The 17,495-nt window shown below is 44.4% G+C and overlaps 1 protein-coding gene across 1 annotated transcript in view; it reads right to left on the bottom strand.

Annotated features, from left to right (window-relative positions):
• The window catches only part of Fam184a (family with sequence similarity 184 member A), a 97,482-nt gene that overhangs the window by 46,026 nt on the left and 33,961 nt on the right, over positions 1–17,495 (bottom strand). Inside the window, exons 2-5 of the mRNA XM_051175510.1 lie at positions 9,698–10,552; positions 7,961–8,096; positions 6,739–6,920; positions 3,384–3,581 (exon numbers count right to left, since the gene is read on the bottom strand). Of these exons, the coding sequence (XP_051031467.1) occupies positions 3,384–3,581; positions 6,739–6,920; positions 7,961–8,096; positions 9,698–10,552 (1,371 nt within the window). The remainder of the gene's footprint in view (positions 1–3,383; positions 3,582–6,738; positions 6,921–7,960; positions 8,097–9,697; positions 10,553–17,495) is intronic.

Here is a 17,495-nt window from a genome sequence, read left to right as displayed (position 1 = left end):
AGAGCTGAACGGCCAATAGCCAGGCAGGAACCAGGACAGGTGTGGCTGGCAGGCAGAGAGAATAAACAGGAGGGGGAATCTGGGAAGATGAGGAGGAAGCAAGATACAAAGAGAGGAGGGAAGATGCTAGGGGCCAGCCGCCAGCCACCCAGCCACCCGGCCACCTGGCCACCAGCCACCAGCCACCCGGCCACCCGGCCACCAGCCACTCAGCCACCCAGCCACCCAGCCACCCAGCCAGTCATAGAGTAAGAAGGAAAGTAAGATATACAGAAGCGAGAAAGAAATAAGCCCAGAGGGAAAAGGTAGATGGGATAACTTAAGAAAAGCTGGTTGGAGACAAGCCAAGCTAAGGCCGGGCATTTATGAGTAAGAGTAAGCCTCTGTGTGCGGTTCATTTGGGAGCTGGGAGGGAGGGGTCCCCTCAAAAGAGCTAAAAGAGCCAAAGAGTAAAGAGTAATAAAACAACCGACAACTCATAGGGCCCGAGAGACCCACACCCAGGAATCCCATAAAAACACAGAACTGGAGCCACAGTACACCGCAGAGGGCCTGGAGCAGAGCCCCGCTGGCCCTGTGCGTGCTGCCCCGGTCTCTGTGAGTTCACACACGTTCACCGTGGATTTAGAGGCCCTGCCATCCACCCCCACCCCTGTATCCGCCATCCCCTCTGCTCTTACGCTCTTCCTGCCCCTCCTCTTCCACAGCATTTCCTGAGCCCTGCGGGCAGGGATTTGAGGGAGAAATCCCACTTAGGGCTGAGTATTGCAGGGTTGCTCATTGTCTGCATGGTGTCTGGCTGTGGGTCCTGTATGTGTCCCCATTGGCTGCAGCAGGGATCATCTCTGATGATGGCTGAGCCGGGCACTCATCTGTTTCCCCTAAATGCTCTTTGACATTAGAGAAAGGCTGTTCTGGAAGGAAGCTGATTTTAGCTCACACACTTAGAACCTTAACAGGGCAGCAGGAAGGGAATGAGGCAGCAGGTAAGAAATGACCTGTTTGGGTAAGTGGTACAGGTAAGGCAGCCCAGAGGGGTCTGTGGCAAATCCCTCTAAACAGAAACTTTCTCTCCAGGTGCTCATGAGCCTCGGCAGGTAAGCAAAAAGTCACAGGTGTGGCAAAGGAAAACTTGGGCCATTCTCACAGGCTTCTCCCAAGTTACATAAAAGCCAGAAAAATGGCTGGGTGAGGAACTCTGGCCAGCCCAGCTGTGAGCCTGAGTCCCCAAGACCTGTGCAGTTGACTGCAGCAGCCCAGGCAGAGCATGCTCCAGCTGCAGCTTTGACTGGGTAGGCATTTGGTAGATGCAGCTGCTTCTGAGTCATTCCTGCTCTGCGTGGCTCCCCATCCATGCTCCTGCTAGGAACCCCAGTAATCACTGCTTCCCCAACTTGGACGCTTGTGTAATTGTTATTTCAGTCTGTTACAGGCTCCCTTTCTAGGGTGAGCCTGTGTGTACTGCTTCCCCAAGGAAGCCTCCAACACAACACAGAGCTTTTGAATGTGCTCACCACATACAGGGAAGTTCAAGTCATCTTTCCAACAGTAATCGTGCTCTGAAACAGATTTTGTGAAGTGTAAGTAAGGCACTGGAGAGGTGACTCGGTAATTAAGAGCACTGACTGCTCTTCCAGAGGACCCGGGTTTGATTCCCAGCTCCTACACAGTGGCTCACAATCCTCTGTCATTCCAGTTCCAGGGGCTCCAATGTCCTCCTTTGGCTTCAAGAGGCCTCACACACATGTGGCGCACAGATACTTGTACGGGCAGAATGCTCATATATAAAATTAAAATAAACACATAGAAAGTATTCTGTAAAAGAGCCGTACATGGGCTAAGGCAGGTTTGCAGGTAGCACAAGATCCAGAATTTACTGGGTGAAGAGATGAGGAGGAGTAAGGAAGGAAAGAGACACTGGGCCTTGCTTAAGTATCAATTAAAAATGAATGTCTAAATAAGGCAGATGAACAATAGCAAGGGAGGAAATAATGAGCAGTTGTGTCCACTGCGTGCCTTAGTGTGTAACCCTGAGCGGTGCACAGGACTTAAGCAAGCCCAGGACTACACAAGGATGGGACACAGGAGCTGGCAGAGGAAATGGCGGTCAGTCTTGAGAAGGAGCGGGAAAAGAGTCATCTCTGTTCAGGAAAAAGTAACACTCTAACAGAAAATCTCACTTAAAATTTTACACCTTAAAATGTTTCTTCCAGTACTTATGCCACAAATGAAGGGGTATTAAGGCAGAATATCCAAATTTACATCCAATCTATTCCACTTACTCAGGTTCATAGATTTGAAAAACCACTTAGGCTTATAAAATATAGTATATATTTTATAATAAAATGATACTAATCTCCAAGTTATGAGTACCAAGGAATATACCACAGAAAAATCACTTGTAAACTATAAAGTGCTACTATATAAAACATTAGCACCCTTATTAATAAACACCTGCATGAGGGCATTTAAATGCTGTATGATTTGACAGACCTGAGACTTGAGATCCAACCAATCCTTAAAAATTGTATGTGACTGAGTACATCCCCTTAGTACACAGAGTGCAGCAACCAATCAACTGTCATAAGGATAAAAAAAAAAAAAGCCATGTAAAGCATAACTGTAGTATGTGGCATATGACAACAAACACCAGTTCACCACAGCTAGGACACATCTGATTACTCAACATCTCTTCTCACTTGATCCGTACAGGAACATTAGTGGTGTAGCACACCCTCTTCTGTCAGAGAAGGTGCCTGAGGTGCAACTTAGGGTCCACGCCACCACAGCTGACCAGCAAAGAGCTAAATGTACAGGTACAGGTATGTTACACAATTTGCATTTTCTACTGTGTAACATTGGCTATTATGTAGTATCATTTACATGGAGATTATTCAAGGGAGGGAGGGAGGAAAATAAAAACACACGTGCATGAAAAATGCTCCCAGGGGAGGAAGCTATCTGCTAGAAATGTGTGCGCTGGAGAGTTAAGGCTTCCTGTGTGGTACAGTCATCTCATAACAAAAAAGCCCCAGGTCAAAGAATGTGTCTGTCATGGCTTATATTACTTAGTCTGCCCTAATAAACCACGCTGTACCAAGAACTTAATGTAAACCAGTGGGGAGGGGCACTTGGGAGGTGGAGGCAGGGGAATGACGAGGACCAGACCAGACTGAGTTACATAGTGAGGCGGTGTCTCAAGAGGAGGCCAGGGAAGAAATTTCACTTTTATGGGCATTCCTCCTGGAACCATGACTTAAGCATGGTGACAAGACAGGAGCCGTGGAACTCAAGCAACTATTCTTCCGCAGTACGGGTCATGCCAGCCCATCAGCAAACTCTCACCCGTTCAGACTGCCGTGGGGACCGAAGCCTGCACTCACCATGTGCAGCTTCTTCTTATCTCTGCTGGCGTTGCTGTGCACAGCCTCCATCGCCACGTGGTGCTTCCAGGCTAACTCTTCCAAGGTCTTCAAATGCGCCTCGTTCAACTGGGCCGCCTCGCCTTCCAATCTATTCTGCAGGGTTTTAAGCTCCATTTCATAATATTCTTGCTGAGTTCTCTTTGCTTCGTTTACTTTCTTGAATGGAAACAAATAAAGATTAAGAAGCGGTACCTCCTTTTGTCGTTAGTGCTATCAATGTCTGAACACCTTGGGCATATGTACTGGAATGAACTAAGTTAATTGCTTTGGGATCTAGACTTTGAAGCCTTACAGTCATTGTTCCCACAGAGTGACAAGGAGGCTGGGACAAAATAAAATAAAAATATTTTAAACCTAGAAATAAAATGAACTCTTGTGGTATAAGAAACAAATGTGGGTTTGTACAATGGAAAATTTAAAAGATAAAGGTTTTTGTATAATACACAAAATATCTTACCTATTAACTACTCAAATGATATTATTCAATACAACTGGTGTGCCAATTATGTGGCTTTTAACCAATCACAGTGCAGTGATGAACGGAAGTAAAAAGACAGTGGCAATAGTTTTATGAGTTCTAGGAAACGGTATCTATTGTATGTTGTTAGAGAATACAGGAAAGGGGCATAACTTGGGTGGGTAGAGGAGGGGGGAGAGGGAGGGAGAGAGAGGTAGATAGAGAGGGGGAGGAAGAGAGGAAGGGACAGAGAGAGGGAGGGAGAGAGGGAGGGAGGGATGGAGGGAGAGAATGAGAATTTGAATCACTTCAATTTGGGAAGAGAAAATACAGAGCTGGTAATAATATGTTCTCTCAATTTACACAGGCCCAGAAGGCATCCAAAGATGTCTCATCTACATCTCTTGTCAAAAGCATGGGTTCATAACCATTTCCACTGACTTTCAGAACTTGAAAGACAAAAAAGTACATAAACAGGAGGCAAAGATGGAGGGAGATAGAAGGCCTAATGCATCTAAGGCACACAAGTCACCACAGGCTATGAGCCTGGGAATTCTGAGGGAAGAGAGATGGGGGGGGAGGGCTCAGAAACAGGCAGGAGTCAATCAATGAAAGGAGTCTTACTACTATAACCTTGGGTTTTTATTATGGAGGGAATGAGAAGTCTCTCTCTTTCTCTCCCCCTCTCTCTCTCAATCCTGTGCATATTGCCATGGCATTTTATCAAAACTGTAAACAGAGACATCAAGAGTTAAATATATGAGACTCAAGGAAACATTGCTGTAGCTTGCAGGGTTCACAGCTGGGCAACAGCATTGGTTACGCCCCACCCCAGTAGCAAGCAGAGAACTCTCTGGTAGCATGAAAGCTAGCCAGCAGGGATGGCACTTGCTGGTGAGTACCAGGCTTGATGTCTGTACGCCCTGTGACTCAAGCTTGTGGTGTCTGCAGAAGCAGGGTCCTTCCATCAAGTTCTGGGGCATAACTAAGAGCAATAGTGATGATGGCAGGAATGTTTGTGCAGTAACCATTTGCTTTCGGATTGGACTTAAGACTCGTTCCACAAGACAGAACTCTTGTCTGGTAGTGTTATGTGGGCAAAGGCCCTATGGCTGGGCGGGTCATAGGCCCCAGGGAAAACCTTACTATTATTCTGTCCAACTAACATTGATTTAAACTGCCCCCCATACTTATACCTGCAGGCTACTGCGGCTCTCAATTCTCAGCAGAGAAGTTTCCTTTTGCAGTAGATGGAGACTACTGTCGAGATTCACGTCACAAAGTGCAGAGGATAGGAGGCAGGGGAGTGATGAGCCCTATAGGGACATCTGCACCACTGTCCCTACCCCCAAGGCTCAGGAATCATCTCGGAGGAAGAGTCAGGGAACTGAGCCAGGAGGAGTGGAGGGTTGCTTTGGAAAGTTTTCTGGCCATTACAGGACCACTAAACATGAACTTACAGGGACTATGGCAGACGCACAAGGCCTACACAAGACCAAGCCGTCCAAAGTCCCAGTATGAATGGGGAAGAGGCTCACAAAATCTCACCTCTGGCTAAGGAGCTACAGGCTATTGATGGCGGCTAGGGAGAAAGAGGCAGTCATTTTGGACGCAGTTCTTACTAGGTCGCCCATGTCCCGGTGGATGTCCCTGCACCCACACACATACTTAACAGAAGCATTAGGTGGACTCAGTGGGTTTAGAAAGAGCCCGTGAATTTGTGAGGAACAAGTGGTAGAGGGATGGGATTAAAGCGGTGAGAGGGGAAAGATTTGATGAAAACACTAATTGTTTTCATTGCTGGAAACATCAATGGAAATGGAATGGGTAGAGCTGGAAATTTTACAAGTAAGACTTAAAGGCCAAAGAGGCAGAAGAGAAATGAGAGGATGTGGAACACACTGTTAGCTGTCGTGGGTGGAGTGGGGTGGGGTACCCACAGTACAGTGGAAAATGCACCAATCTCACGACTGCAGATGGGGGAACTGAGGCAAACCCAGATTCTTATGGCATGGTAGTAAGAGCAGGTGAACTGGAGTGAGCACAGAGCAATAGCAGATACTTCTAAATGGAACTAAATACTGAAAAGGAAAGGGGGATTAATGGCTTTCTATGAAACTATCCAATAAATAAGCAGCAGTGGTCTAGAAAAATCACAATGCCGCTGTAAGAATCTTCACTACTTGATATTTGTAGTCTTCTCTTTTCTTTTGTAAAATGTCCTAGGATCCAATCATCATGTTATAGGCCTTGTCTTAGCTACTGGGGAGGCTGCCAGGGAGGATTACAAACTGAGGACCAGCTTTAGCTGAGACTTAAAGTGACATTGCTTCAAAATAAAAAGTTAAGTGCGCCTGGGGATAGAGTTCAGATGCTGGGCATTTTCCTAACACTTATAAGGTAACGGGTTCGTTCCGAGTTCAAAACAAAACAAAACAAAACCAACAACAACAACAAAAAAATCAAAACCCAACCAGAAAGAGAGGAAGGAAGTGGAGGTGGGTGGGAAGAGAAGGAAAAGAAATAGAAGCTTCCAAGGAATATACAATAGCATGCATCACTTATTTAAAAATGTATGTTTAATATGATATTTAATAAAATACAAATGCTAATGAAATAAGAGTTAACTCAATTTCTGGTTTAAATTAAATTGAAATTCTTAGACATTTATAAAATAGATTATTACTCAAATGTTCAGAATGCACACATAAGGTTGCATAGCCTCCCTCTCCCCATTCCCTAAAAACAAACCCACAAACACTAGACTAAGAAGTGTGTGGCTCCTGTGCAGCAGAAGCCGGGACCCGATCTTCGCTGCTGTCCTGGGGGGGTGGGGGGGCGTGCCCATCACGATACCTTCTCCAACTCCAGCACCCGCTGCTTCTGCTCCTCATCCAGACTCTGCGTTCTGCTCTGCAGAAAGGCTCTTTCCTCTTCAAGCTGACATAATCTCTCATTGGCTCTGCATTTTTCCGATTCTAAATCTTTAATTGTCACTTCCTGGGTCATCTGAGTTGCTTGAAGCATTCCGATGTGACCTAGAAACCGCCCCCCACAAAGAAAATCCCCTTAAGTTTTAAGTCCGTTGACACGAAAGTGTGTCTCTAAGGTCCCAACTGTACTTCACGCCTGAGTGGGCCACGAGTGGGGGTGGGAGAAAGAAGAAGAATGCAAGCTAAACAAGCGGAAGTAGGGGCAGCTCCTCGGCAGCCCGTGCCGAAGTCCCCTGCGAGTAACAGGAAAGAGAAGATGCATGACTAGCAATGAGCCGCTTACTACTTTCTCTCCCAGTCCGTTCCGTCTCTGTTTCTCTGTCTCTTTCTGGAAGAATCTGTATGCAGGGAACAAAGGCGGCAGACAGCAGGGGAGATTTAGATAAAGACTAGATTGAAAAACAGGACAAGACGACTATGAAAAAAAAAAAAAATGAAATAAATGACAGCAACTTTTGTTGCTTCGTGTGATTTGGGGATGTTACCCTAACTAAAATCCTGGATTGGAACACCGCAGGAACCCCCTTTCAACCTCTAATTCCTTGACAGTTCCAAAGACGGCAACTGGAAACACACCAACATCATCATAAACATGGCTACCGAAAAGACTCAGCTCTCCCTTGAGAAGCCCACGCCCACATGTGGGTGTGTCTTATTTGTTCAGGGATCACCTCTTTTCTGTTGAGCCTGAGTTAAAATCTACCTTTAAAACCTCCTCAGAGAAACAAACTGGTTCATTCTGATAATTCTTTCTACAGCGAGGTCAAGGGCCTGACTTAACCTCAGTAGAGTCCAGAAGGAACCCACAGGCTCCCCACAGGAACCCCCACAATGGGTGGGGTCGGGGAGGGTTGGGGGAAGGGGCTGTGCCCCACAGCTGTTGACAATCTTATCACTCCGTTGTCATAATTACTCACGAAGATAGTAGATATTTTAAAAATAAAAATACAGTCTAAATTAAAAATATGAGAAGGGATGGTAAGCATTAAATTAGCAGAACTTTCAAAATACACAGATATTGTTTTGAATGAACAGCAAAGGGCTGGTCTTAGCTGAGTACTGCACCCAGCTATGGGGGGACATACTAGCTTTGAGGACGAGGTCTGAAGCTTGCTGCTGTAAACGCTCCCGGGCAGCTGCTAGCTCACTTTCCACTTCCTTGTGTTTGCTTAACAAGGCTATTTCTCCCGCCTTGGCATCATCCAGCTGCTTTTGAAGGACCTGAGAAAGATCAAATAGCCATAATCAAAATGCAAGCATGACACTAAGCTAAATAACTTATTTAAATTACAAGCACCACCTTTTCCCTCCCTGGAAAGTTCTGTGTGACTGGGACTACGTAATTTTAAATCTGTTAGATGTGGTAACACAATCTGACATTTTAAGTCACATGACCCAATTAGGGAAGTCTATTTCTACCGTGCCTAATGAATTCTAATGTTCTGCACATACTAACACGGCCAAGAAACTTTCTGTGCCAGTACAACAAAACTTGTAGAGGCTTTTGGCATCTTTTCTGCATGTAAGCTATCTCATATTAAATTCTTTTGTTGGTTTCTTTGGTTGGTTGGCCTTTAAGACAGGGTTTCTTTGTGTGGCCCTCGTTATCCTTTGTAGACCAGGCTGGCCTCAAATTCAGAGATCAGCCTGGCTCTGCCTCCTGAGTGCTGGGGCTAAACATCAAAAGTCTCGATATTTCAACTCTCCCAAGCCACTGATGGAAATGTGAGAGTAAACTGTTTAAGTGAAATCCATTCACAGAACCAACAAGGCTTTGAACTTGTCCTTTTGGTTTTTTGATGTGTGAACTTCTAACAGAATAAGTAAAGGTGATAGAAATTGCCCCTTCCAGTCTTTTACCTCACAAAGGCAAAGACAAAGCCTGGAGTGATGGAGCGGGTGGAAGCAGAGGTGTAAGAAAGTGGCATGAATACTAACAGCCGCTGCTAACGCCAGCCAGGGTGCTCTCCACATCGACGAAGTAATACACATGAAACAGTGGCTAAGGGTGAGCAATGACTTAGCAGTTAAGAGCTACTCTTGCAGAGAACTCAGGTACAGTTCTCAAGTATCCACAGATACATGTGGGCAAAATACTCACTCACATAAAATAAATCCAAAATAAGGTTTTTTTTGTTTTGTTTTGTTTTGTTTTGTTTTAAGTGGCGGGAGAGGGGAGATTGGAGATTGCTCAATGGGTGAAGTATCTACCATCCAAATGTTTGGATAAGGTTCAGCTCTCCAAAACCCAGCTAAAGCCAGCTGAGCAGGGCAGCCACCTACAATGTCAGAGCTAGGGAGGCAGAAGCCAGGAATGTCCAGAGCAAGCTGGGTAGACTGAATATCTGAAATGGCAAATGGAGTCCTCTTGGCTTTAGCAAAAGACTCTGCCTCAACATTGAAGATAGAGAGCAATCTGAGAAAACACCCAATGTCAACCTCAGGTTTACATACACATGCGCGCGCGCGCGCGCGCACACACACACACAAACACATGCACACATACGCACACACGCACTCACATACGTGTGCACACACACGTGCGCACACACACATGCATACACATATGCACATATGCACACACACAGATGCAAGAATGCACACACACACCACATACACATGCATGCACATATGGGCACACACGTGCACACACGCACACACACGTGCACATATGCGCACGCACACACACACACCACATACACACATACGTGCACATATGCGCTCACACACACCCACACAGATGCGAGAATGCACACACACACACCACGTACACATCAAACACTTGTAAAGAAAGTTAAGACTAAACGGCCCTGCTGTCTTACCTGCACGTTGCTCTCTGCTGTGGCCAATGCCACCTGCAGCTTCTGACATTTGTCAAGAAGACTGCTGGCTTCATCCTGCACCATCTGCAACTCAGTCTTCAGTTTTCCTATGGTTTTTCGCAAAATGGCTTCTTGTCCCTGGAACTCTTTGCGAAGATCGGCCTCCTTGTCCCTGCTAGCCTGCAGGCTCTCTGCTGTGAAGAGCTGTGACCTTTTCAAATTATCAAGCTCACGCTCATAAAATGACTGAGCTTTGCTCAACTTGCCTTCATATTCCTCAATGAGCTTTTTCTTTTCAAGTCTCAGCTCCTCCAGGGTGCTGTTCAAGGCCTGCACCTCCATCCTGTGCAGCTCCTCAGCCTCCTCCTGTCCCTTGCTCACCGAGGCACTGTGGTCCTGCTGCGACTTCAACAGCTCTTGGACTTCCCGTCTGTGGGTGGTTCTCAGATCTTCCAGGGCCAACTGCTTGTCCTTTTCAAACTCCACCTGGAGTTGTCCAAAGCTCCGCAACCTCTCTTCAAACTTCCTTCTAATCTCTTCGACCTCCCTGGACATGGTCACTATGCGCTGCACATGCTGGGCTTCTGCACAGAGTTGCATATCCTCAACCCTGTGCTTATAGGCTTCAAACTCTGTCAAAGCCTGCTGCTTCATCTTCACGTGGTCTTCTAAAGACGCTTCCAGAGCTTGAATCTTTCTCCTAAGGTCTAACTCCTCTGTTACCTTGCTTTTATACAGCAGTATTTTTTCTCTGGTTTCTGCAAGAATTTGTTGGATTTCTTCTTCGTGAGCGTCTTTGAGCGCCTGAATTGCAGACTCGTGCTCATCATTCTTAGTATTCAAAGCATATATTACCTACATGGTTTTGAAGAAGTGAGAAGAATTCAGCACGTATTCTATTACATCTTGAAGTTAATTCTGTCATTTGGAATGTCTTTTTTTTCTATGCACATATTATTTCTGACAAATATTAAATACTGAGACATCATGCAATTGATTTGCTTGGAAAATTTCTATCCCTGCAGACTTTTTAAAACATTCAAGATAACTCATTTTTAAAACTGCACAATTACAATCCCAACACTCAAGAGACTAAGGAGGAAGGATAGAAAGTTACTACACACACACTGAATTCCAGGCCATGTTGGAAACTCTGTGTGTCTGTCTATCTGTGCTTCTGTCTCTCTTCCCATCTCTTTCTAAGAACAGCATTAAAAAGTTAAGAATGCTGTACTGTAAAAGAAAGGATGAGAGGAAGAACATAGGGCTGCAGAAGAGAGGAGGAAAAAGTCTCGGGTAAGGCCCGCACCTTGCACCGTGTCTTCCTATCACATTTGCAGACACACAACTCTTGATATTAGGGTTCCCCAGAGCCCTCTTTGTGTGTTAAAGGACACATACATATTTAAATATGCAACCTTACAAATCCCCTTTTCTAGTTCTCTTATCGTTTGCTTTTGTTAAGGGGTTGGAACTATTTTATGACAATGTACGAAATCTCCTGCGTTCTAAACTAGTGAGCGAATGTAAATGTAAACCTGACTTGGGCTGGGCCTCTGCAGTCCACAGAGCCCCACTGAGTGGCAGCATTTGATGCTGAGGGAGCTCTAGAACTCCAGGGCTCAAAGAATATAGGGTTGGTCCCCTTTGCCCTGAGCCACCCTATACTCTAAGAGTTCCCTAGGGCATCTGAAGTAGACACGATCATGTGGGACTGAATTCTCTGTCTCTGAGATCTAACGTCACGTCCAGGTAAAGTGAATTACAGACACAGGTGAAATCAACATATATGGTAGTGACCAGAGGTGACCACAGTAAACCACACTGAGTTTGGGAAGAGGAAGAATGCTTGTTTTATCCCATACCAGTCATTAAGATGAACAACTAGGCTGGACATGGTGGCACATGCCAGTCTTCATAATAGTCAAGAAGCTAAGGCTGAGAGATGATCATGAACCAAAGGCCAGGCTGGACCACAAAGTGAGGACCAGACTAGCAGGGGTAGACAACAATGCTTTGTCTGAAAGGAAGAAAGGAAAAAGAAAAAGAACAGGAAAGGAAAAAAGGCAAGTAAAGAGAAGCCCACTGGTCAGGATGCCTAGAGCAAGGGATGTAGACTATGGGCCTCAAGTCTTCCTAGTAAATTCTGCTCTGAACTGAATTTTATCTTCCTAAGCACATGGAAGAAAATGGAAAGGAAATAGACTTCCAAGAACCCAGTCACATCTTTAGGACTTTGTTCTTGTAAGGTCTAGCCCATTGTGGGAAGTCACTATTTCAGGAATGAAACAGGAAAGGGATGTAGTATGTGAGTTTCCCCTCATCAATGATTTATTGAAATACTCTTCTTTCTAACCATTCCCTTTAGCTTTGGTGAGTGACGTCATCCTTTAACACATCTTCCTCAAACACCTTTGATGAAAGGCTATTCTCTGACCATCCAGCATGCCCACCATTTACCATCACCATCTCCTGAAACTCACGAAGTGTTAGATTAATTGTTGGATTAAGTCTGGTCACCAAGGCAGGAAAGGCATAGGAGGCCCTCAGAGAATCTAGAAAAGAAGCTACTGATAGAAAAATCACTGTAGTGTTCAAAGTGTTAAGTAAGGGAAATTCAACAGGAAGTTGGAATTAAAACAATGAATTAGAAAGAGTAAGATTTATGTTATCAAAACGCATAAAAATAACAGAAAAACATTACAGCAGCAAGCACTATTTCAGTTAAACTCATGCTGAGTCAGGAAGCAACACCTGAAGGCCAAATATGGCTGCTGCTCGTCATTGCAAATACCTGGGTACAGCATCATTGTGTGCATGTGCTGCAATCCCGCCATGACAGAAAAGCCCACTAAACTCCCAGTCTAATCTATTCATGGGCAAGCCATCTTACTCAAAATCAGCAACAACACTTCCATATTCCTTTCCACTAAAGCTCACACAGTGAGAAACCAACTGTCTAAATCGTAGGTATAATGCATAAAAGTACACACCCATATTGAACAGATCAGGATCTTCCAGGAAAAAAAATATTAAAATATATTTCTAAAAACTTAAAAGGAACAATAAAAGGGTGGCAAGTTCATCAAATTGATACTAGTTCAATGAGTTACCACTTGAAACATGCCATCAAGTTATAATCTTTGTTGGTTTTTTTTTTTTTTTTTTTTTTTGCTTTTGCTTTTGGTTTTTTTTTTTTTTTTGCATTCACTACACCAATAAAGAAATGGTTGGGTTTTGTTTGTTTGTTTTTATTTTTTGTTTTGGGTTTTTTTGTTTGATTATTATTTAAATTTGAAACAAGCTTGTTTTACATGTCAATCCCAGTTCGGCACCCTACCGTCCTCCTCTAAAAAGTATTTTTACACTTATTTATTTTATTGTGGAGGAAGGGACATGCCATGGTACATGTGTAGAGGTCAGAGAGCAACTTTGGTGAGTTGGTTCTCTCCTTCCAACTTGTGGGACCCAGGGATCAAACTCAGGTCCTCAGGCTCACTAGCAAGTTCCTCCATCCACTGAGCAATCAGCCCGAGTCATTGCGGTCATTTTAAAATGAGAATCTTATATGTGAAGACTCAAGTGGACAGTGGTGAGAAGACGGGTGGACCCCTGAAGCTGATTGGCTAGTCACCCTAGAGGAGTCCATGAGCCCCCTGAAGCTGATTGGCTAGTCACCCTAGAGGAGTCCATGAGCCCCCTGAAGCTGATTGGCTAGTCACCCTAGAGGAGTCCATGAGCCCCCTGAAGCTGATTGGCTAGTCACCCTAGAGGAGTCCATGAGCCCCCTGAAGCTGATTGGCTAGTCACCCTAGAGGAGTCCATGAGCTCTAGGCTCAGTGAAAGACCCTGCCATCAAGGAGAGACACCAACTTCAACCTTGACCCTCCACATATGTGCTCCCATGTATACAAGCATCTGAACATGTGGCTGTACTGATGAGTACACACACACACACACACACACACACACACACACACACACACACAAAGTTCAAGTAAACACATTCATAAGTTCAGGTAAAAACTATTTCTTGAATAGTTTTTTTTTTTTTTTCCTTTTTTCTAATGTTGGCTGGTTGGCTGCAATGGGATGAATTATATTTCTTCCAAACACACATTTTGAAAACCTATCCCTGGACATAATGGTATATGGAGATGAATATTTTGGAGGTTTCAATGGGTTATAGGGTGGGGACTCATTTATACTTGGCCCCTCTGTCTCCACCACACACGAAAAAGACCACCAGATGCAAGCCAGAAAGACAGCCTCATAGGTTTTTACATTTTTATTTTATGGGGGTTTTTAATAGCAAATTATTTAAGGAATTTTGATGTTGTGTCTTCTCAGGCCATGTACTAAGTATCTAAAAGTAACATATTAATATCATCACATGTATTAATATCATTAAATTAATAACCTAAGGGTAAATCTATGGAATATATTACTTTCCCCAACCCTCTTCTCAAGGAGTATCCTTCTCTTTTGTAATGTACTACTCAGTTTAAATCCATCAAGAAATAAGAAAACTGGGATTTAGGAGATGACTCCGCAGTTAAGAACACAATTTCGGCTTTCAGTAACCCTATCAGGTGGCTTGTCATCGATTGTAACTACAGTTCCAGGGGATTCAACATGATGCAACCTCCTGGCATCTTCCAGCACCTGCACACATATAACACACACACACACACACACACACACACACACACACACACACACACACACACAAATTAATCACTTGAAAAAAAGAACAGCCAAGAGGCCCATGTGTAATCCCAGTACTCCAGAGGCTGAGGCAGGAGGATTACCACATTTCCAGTTCCTGGACCACAATGTGTGACTGAATTCCAAAACAAACAAACAAACAAAAAGAGATAAGGGAATAGAACAGATTTTACTTTGGCTTATAAAGTTAGATCCTAAGACCTCCCCATGTACTGGGCAGTCTATGGGGTCTCTAGTAATGGATCAGTATTTATCCTTAGTATATGAATGAACTTTGGGAAACCATTCCACATAGAGGGATGCTCCCTCAGCCTAGACACATAGTGGAGAGCCTAGGCCCTGCTCCAAATGAAATGACAGACTTGGAGGAATGCCCCCTCCCCCCATGGAAGGCCTCACCCTCCCTGGGAGCAGAAAGGGGATGGGATGGGGTTTGGTGAGGGTGAGAGGGGAGGGTGGGAGGGTGAGGGAACTGGGATTGACATGTAAAACAAGCTTGTTTCAAATTTAAATTAAAAAAAGGGAAAAAACAGAGAGAGGGAGAGAGAGAGAGAAAAAGAAAACAAATGAGACATTATGAAAAAAAAACAAAAACAAAAACAAAAAAAAAAAGGCCTCCCCCTGTGCAGCAAGTTATAGGCTGGGGCTTCCTGTTTTCAACCCCACTGCATGGGATCCTGTCATTCCTTTTCCTGGGTGGGGGTTGTCAAGCAAAGGCCAGAGTGCAACTGTTCAAATGTATGGAGGGAATTAAAAAAGAGGCACAGAGCACAGTAACAAATTAGAAATGTAAAGAGAATCTGACAGTCCTGGGCAACATAAGAGGAAAATCCTCCTGATCCACATTCTCACAGAGCATACGGTTCACTTCCCACCATTTGTCATACAGCAGGATGTAGGGGATTGCTGGGCACACACTGATGCCCTAGGAAAAGCAGCACAGGAACACACAGAGCAGTTTTGCCCTGACCGGAAATTAACCGCCTCCATTTTTTACATCTTGGTCCAGTTCCTTTTGTATTAAATGAAATAGAAAGACAAAAGCTGCTTTTCATGCATTATGTAATCAAATTAATTCCAGCAACAGACTTGTGTCTAAATGAAACATTTAGGAGGCAATTAAGAAAAAAGCTCATTCGGATTTATGTAAGCCAAGGGCACTCTAAAGCCTTGATTTTAAAATAATTTGAAAGCCTAATTGCTTTGGGAAATAATTACTTTTAAAGATACATTTGTTCTGTATGTTTCCGTAACTATTGTTGGGATGATATTTCAGAAAATATTTATAAAGTATAATAATGCTTTCTTTCCCTGCTTGGTGGTATAGAATGCATCTGTTTCCTTAGGAAAGTTAATCAGAATTTTAAAACAGAAATGTCTTTTTGAACCCAACAGGCTCACGAATCCAGTTGTCATTCAGTATTCCCTCTACAGGATCTGAGGTACCAAACTTTATAAAACATCAACGTGTGTGTGTGTGTGTGTGTGTGTGTGTGTCTGTCTGTCTGTCTGTCTGTCTGTGTGTCTGTGCATGCATGTGTGTGTGCACATATGTGTGTATATGTGTATGTGTGTGTGAGAATTTTACTGTGTGCTCTGAATGAATTCCAGCAAAGGAAAGCATATGCATTCTTAATCCTAAATAGAACTTTTCAAACTGGAACATACATAAGACAATGGACATTTCAGATAATACACATTTGCATCAAGTGTCAAGTTGTGGGGTGCAGAATGAAGACACAGCATGAAGTCCTCAGTAGAAATAACTGGATGAAGACAGAAAGCAACCAGAAAAGGTCTGCCAGGATGGAGCTGGAGAGATGGCTCAGCAGTGAAGAGCATTTGCTGTTCTACCAGAGGACCCAGTTTCTGTTCTTAGCACCTACCATTAATCTTTAACTCTAGTTCAAGGGATATGATGCCCTGTCCTGGCTACCATGTGCACTGTACGCACATGGTGCACATACACCCAGGTAGGCAAATATCCACATACTTAAAATGTTTTAGTTAATAAGTTTAGGGGCTGGAGAGTTAGCTCAGTGGTTAAGAGCATCGGTTGTTCTTCCAAAGGACAGGGTTCAATCCCAGCACCATATGTCAGCTCACAGCTGTCTGTAATGTTACAACACCAGAGGGTTATCAAAATGTGACACAAGAGGTGAGCCAAACAGCCAGCTTTCATCCATATCCAGATGGCAAGGGGTTCTACAAAAATCAGAGCACACCTTCATGCAAATGAAAGACTATGTTCACAATGCATATGAAGGCCTCTGCATAAATCACAAGCCTTCTCCTGGTCCAAGGGAAATGCTCCCCTCTAGTCTGGATGAAATAGCAGTCTATTTTCCAAGTCATGGAACTTTCTGTCATGGCAGCATGCAGTTACTGTTGCTACGTAGTTTCCTCACAGCGCCACAGAGTATTTATTAGGAGCAGCCAATGCCAGCAGGAGGGACATCTGGTTGCCTGCTTGATGTCCTTTGCTCAAGGCATCAGGGATACCAGGGAAAGTTCTAACAGCTGTCAAATAGGGAGTAAAGAGGTCGCGTAGTAAGCTCAGTGGTCAAAGGACATGTCACGTAAGAGAGAACTGGAGTTCAGATCTCCAGCACCGACATACGAAGCCACAGGGCTGTGACTGCTCCCTTTGATCCCAAAGCTCTGGGGATAGAAATGAGGAATCCCCAAGGCAAGCTGACTAGCTAGACTAGCCAATTCGGCAAGCTCCAGCTCCAAGTGAGAGACCCTACATCAGGAAATAACGTGGAGAGCGGCTGGTCAGTGAAGACACCTGACATAAACCCAGCCCCTGCGACACCTAAACACATGAAAACATACATGTACATTCACTACACACATGTGAACATTCATACACACACAGAGACAGACAGGTGCGCACACACGCATGCACACACATGCGCGCGCGCGCTCTCATACACACACACACACACACACACACGAGTCAGGTGGCCCCTTTATAAAGATGGCTCTTTTCTTTTCAACAATGCCATCCTCCCCACCCCCTGGCCTTGCAGTCCACTCATTTCTCAGCAGCCACTGTTTCCAGTCC

This window comes from Phodopus roborovskii, unplaced genomic scaffold (genome assembly GCF_943737965.1).
Source record: "Phodopus roborovskii unplaced genomic scaffold, PHOROB, whole genome shotgun sequence".
In the NCBI taxonomy this organism is placed as follows: Eukaryota; Metazoa; Chordata; class Mammalia; order Rodentia; family Cricetidae; genus Phodopus; species Phodopus roborovskii.
Note: the sequence above shows the minus strand (reverse complement) of the source record. Positions and strands in the feature narration are given on the sequence as shown.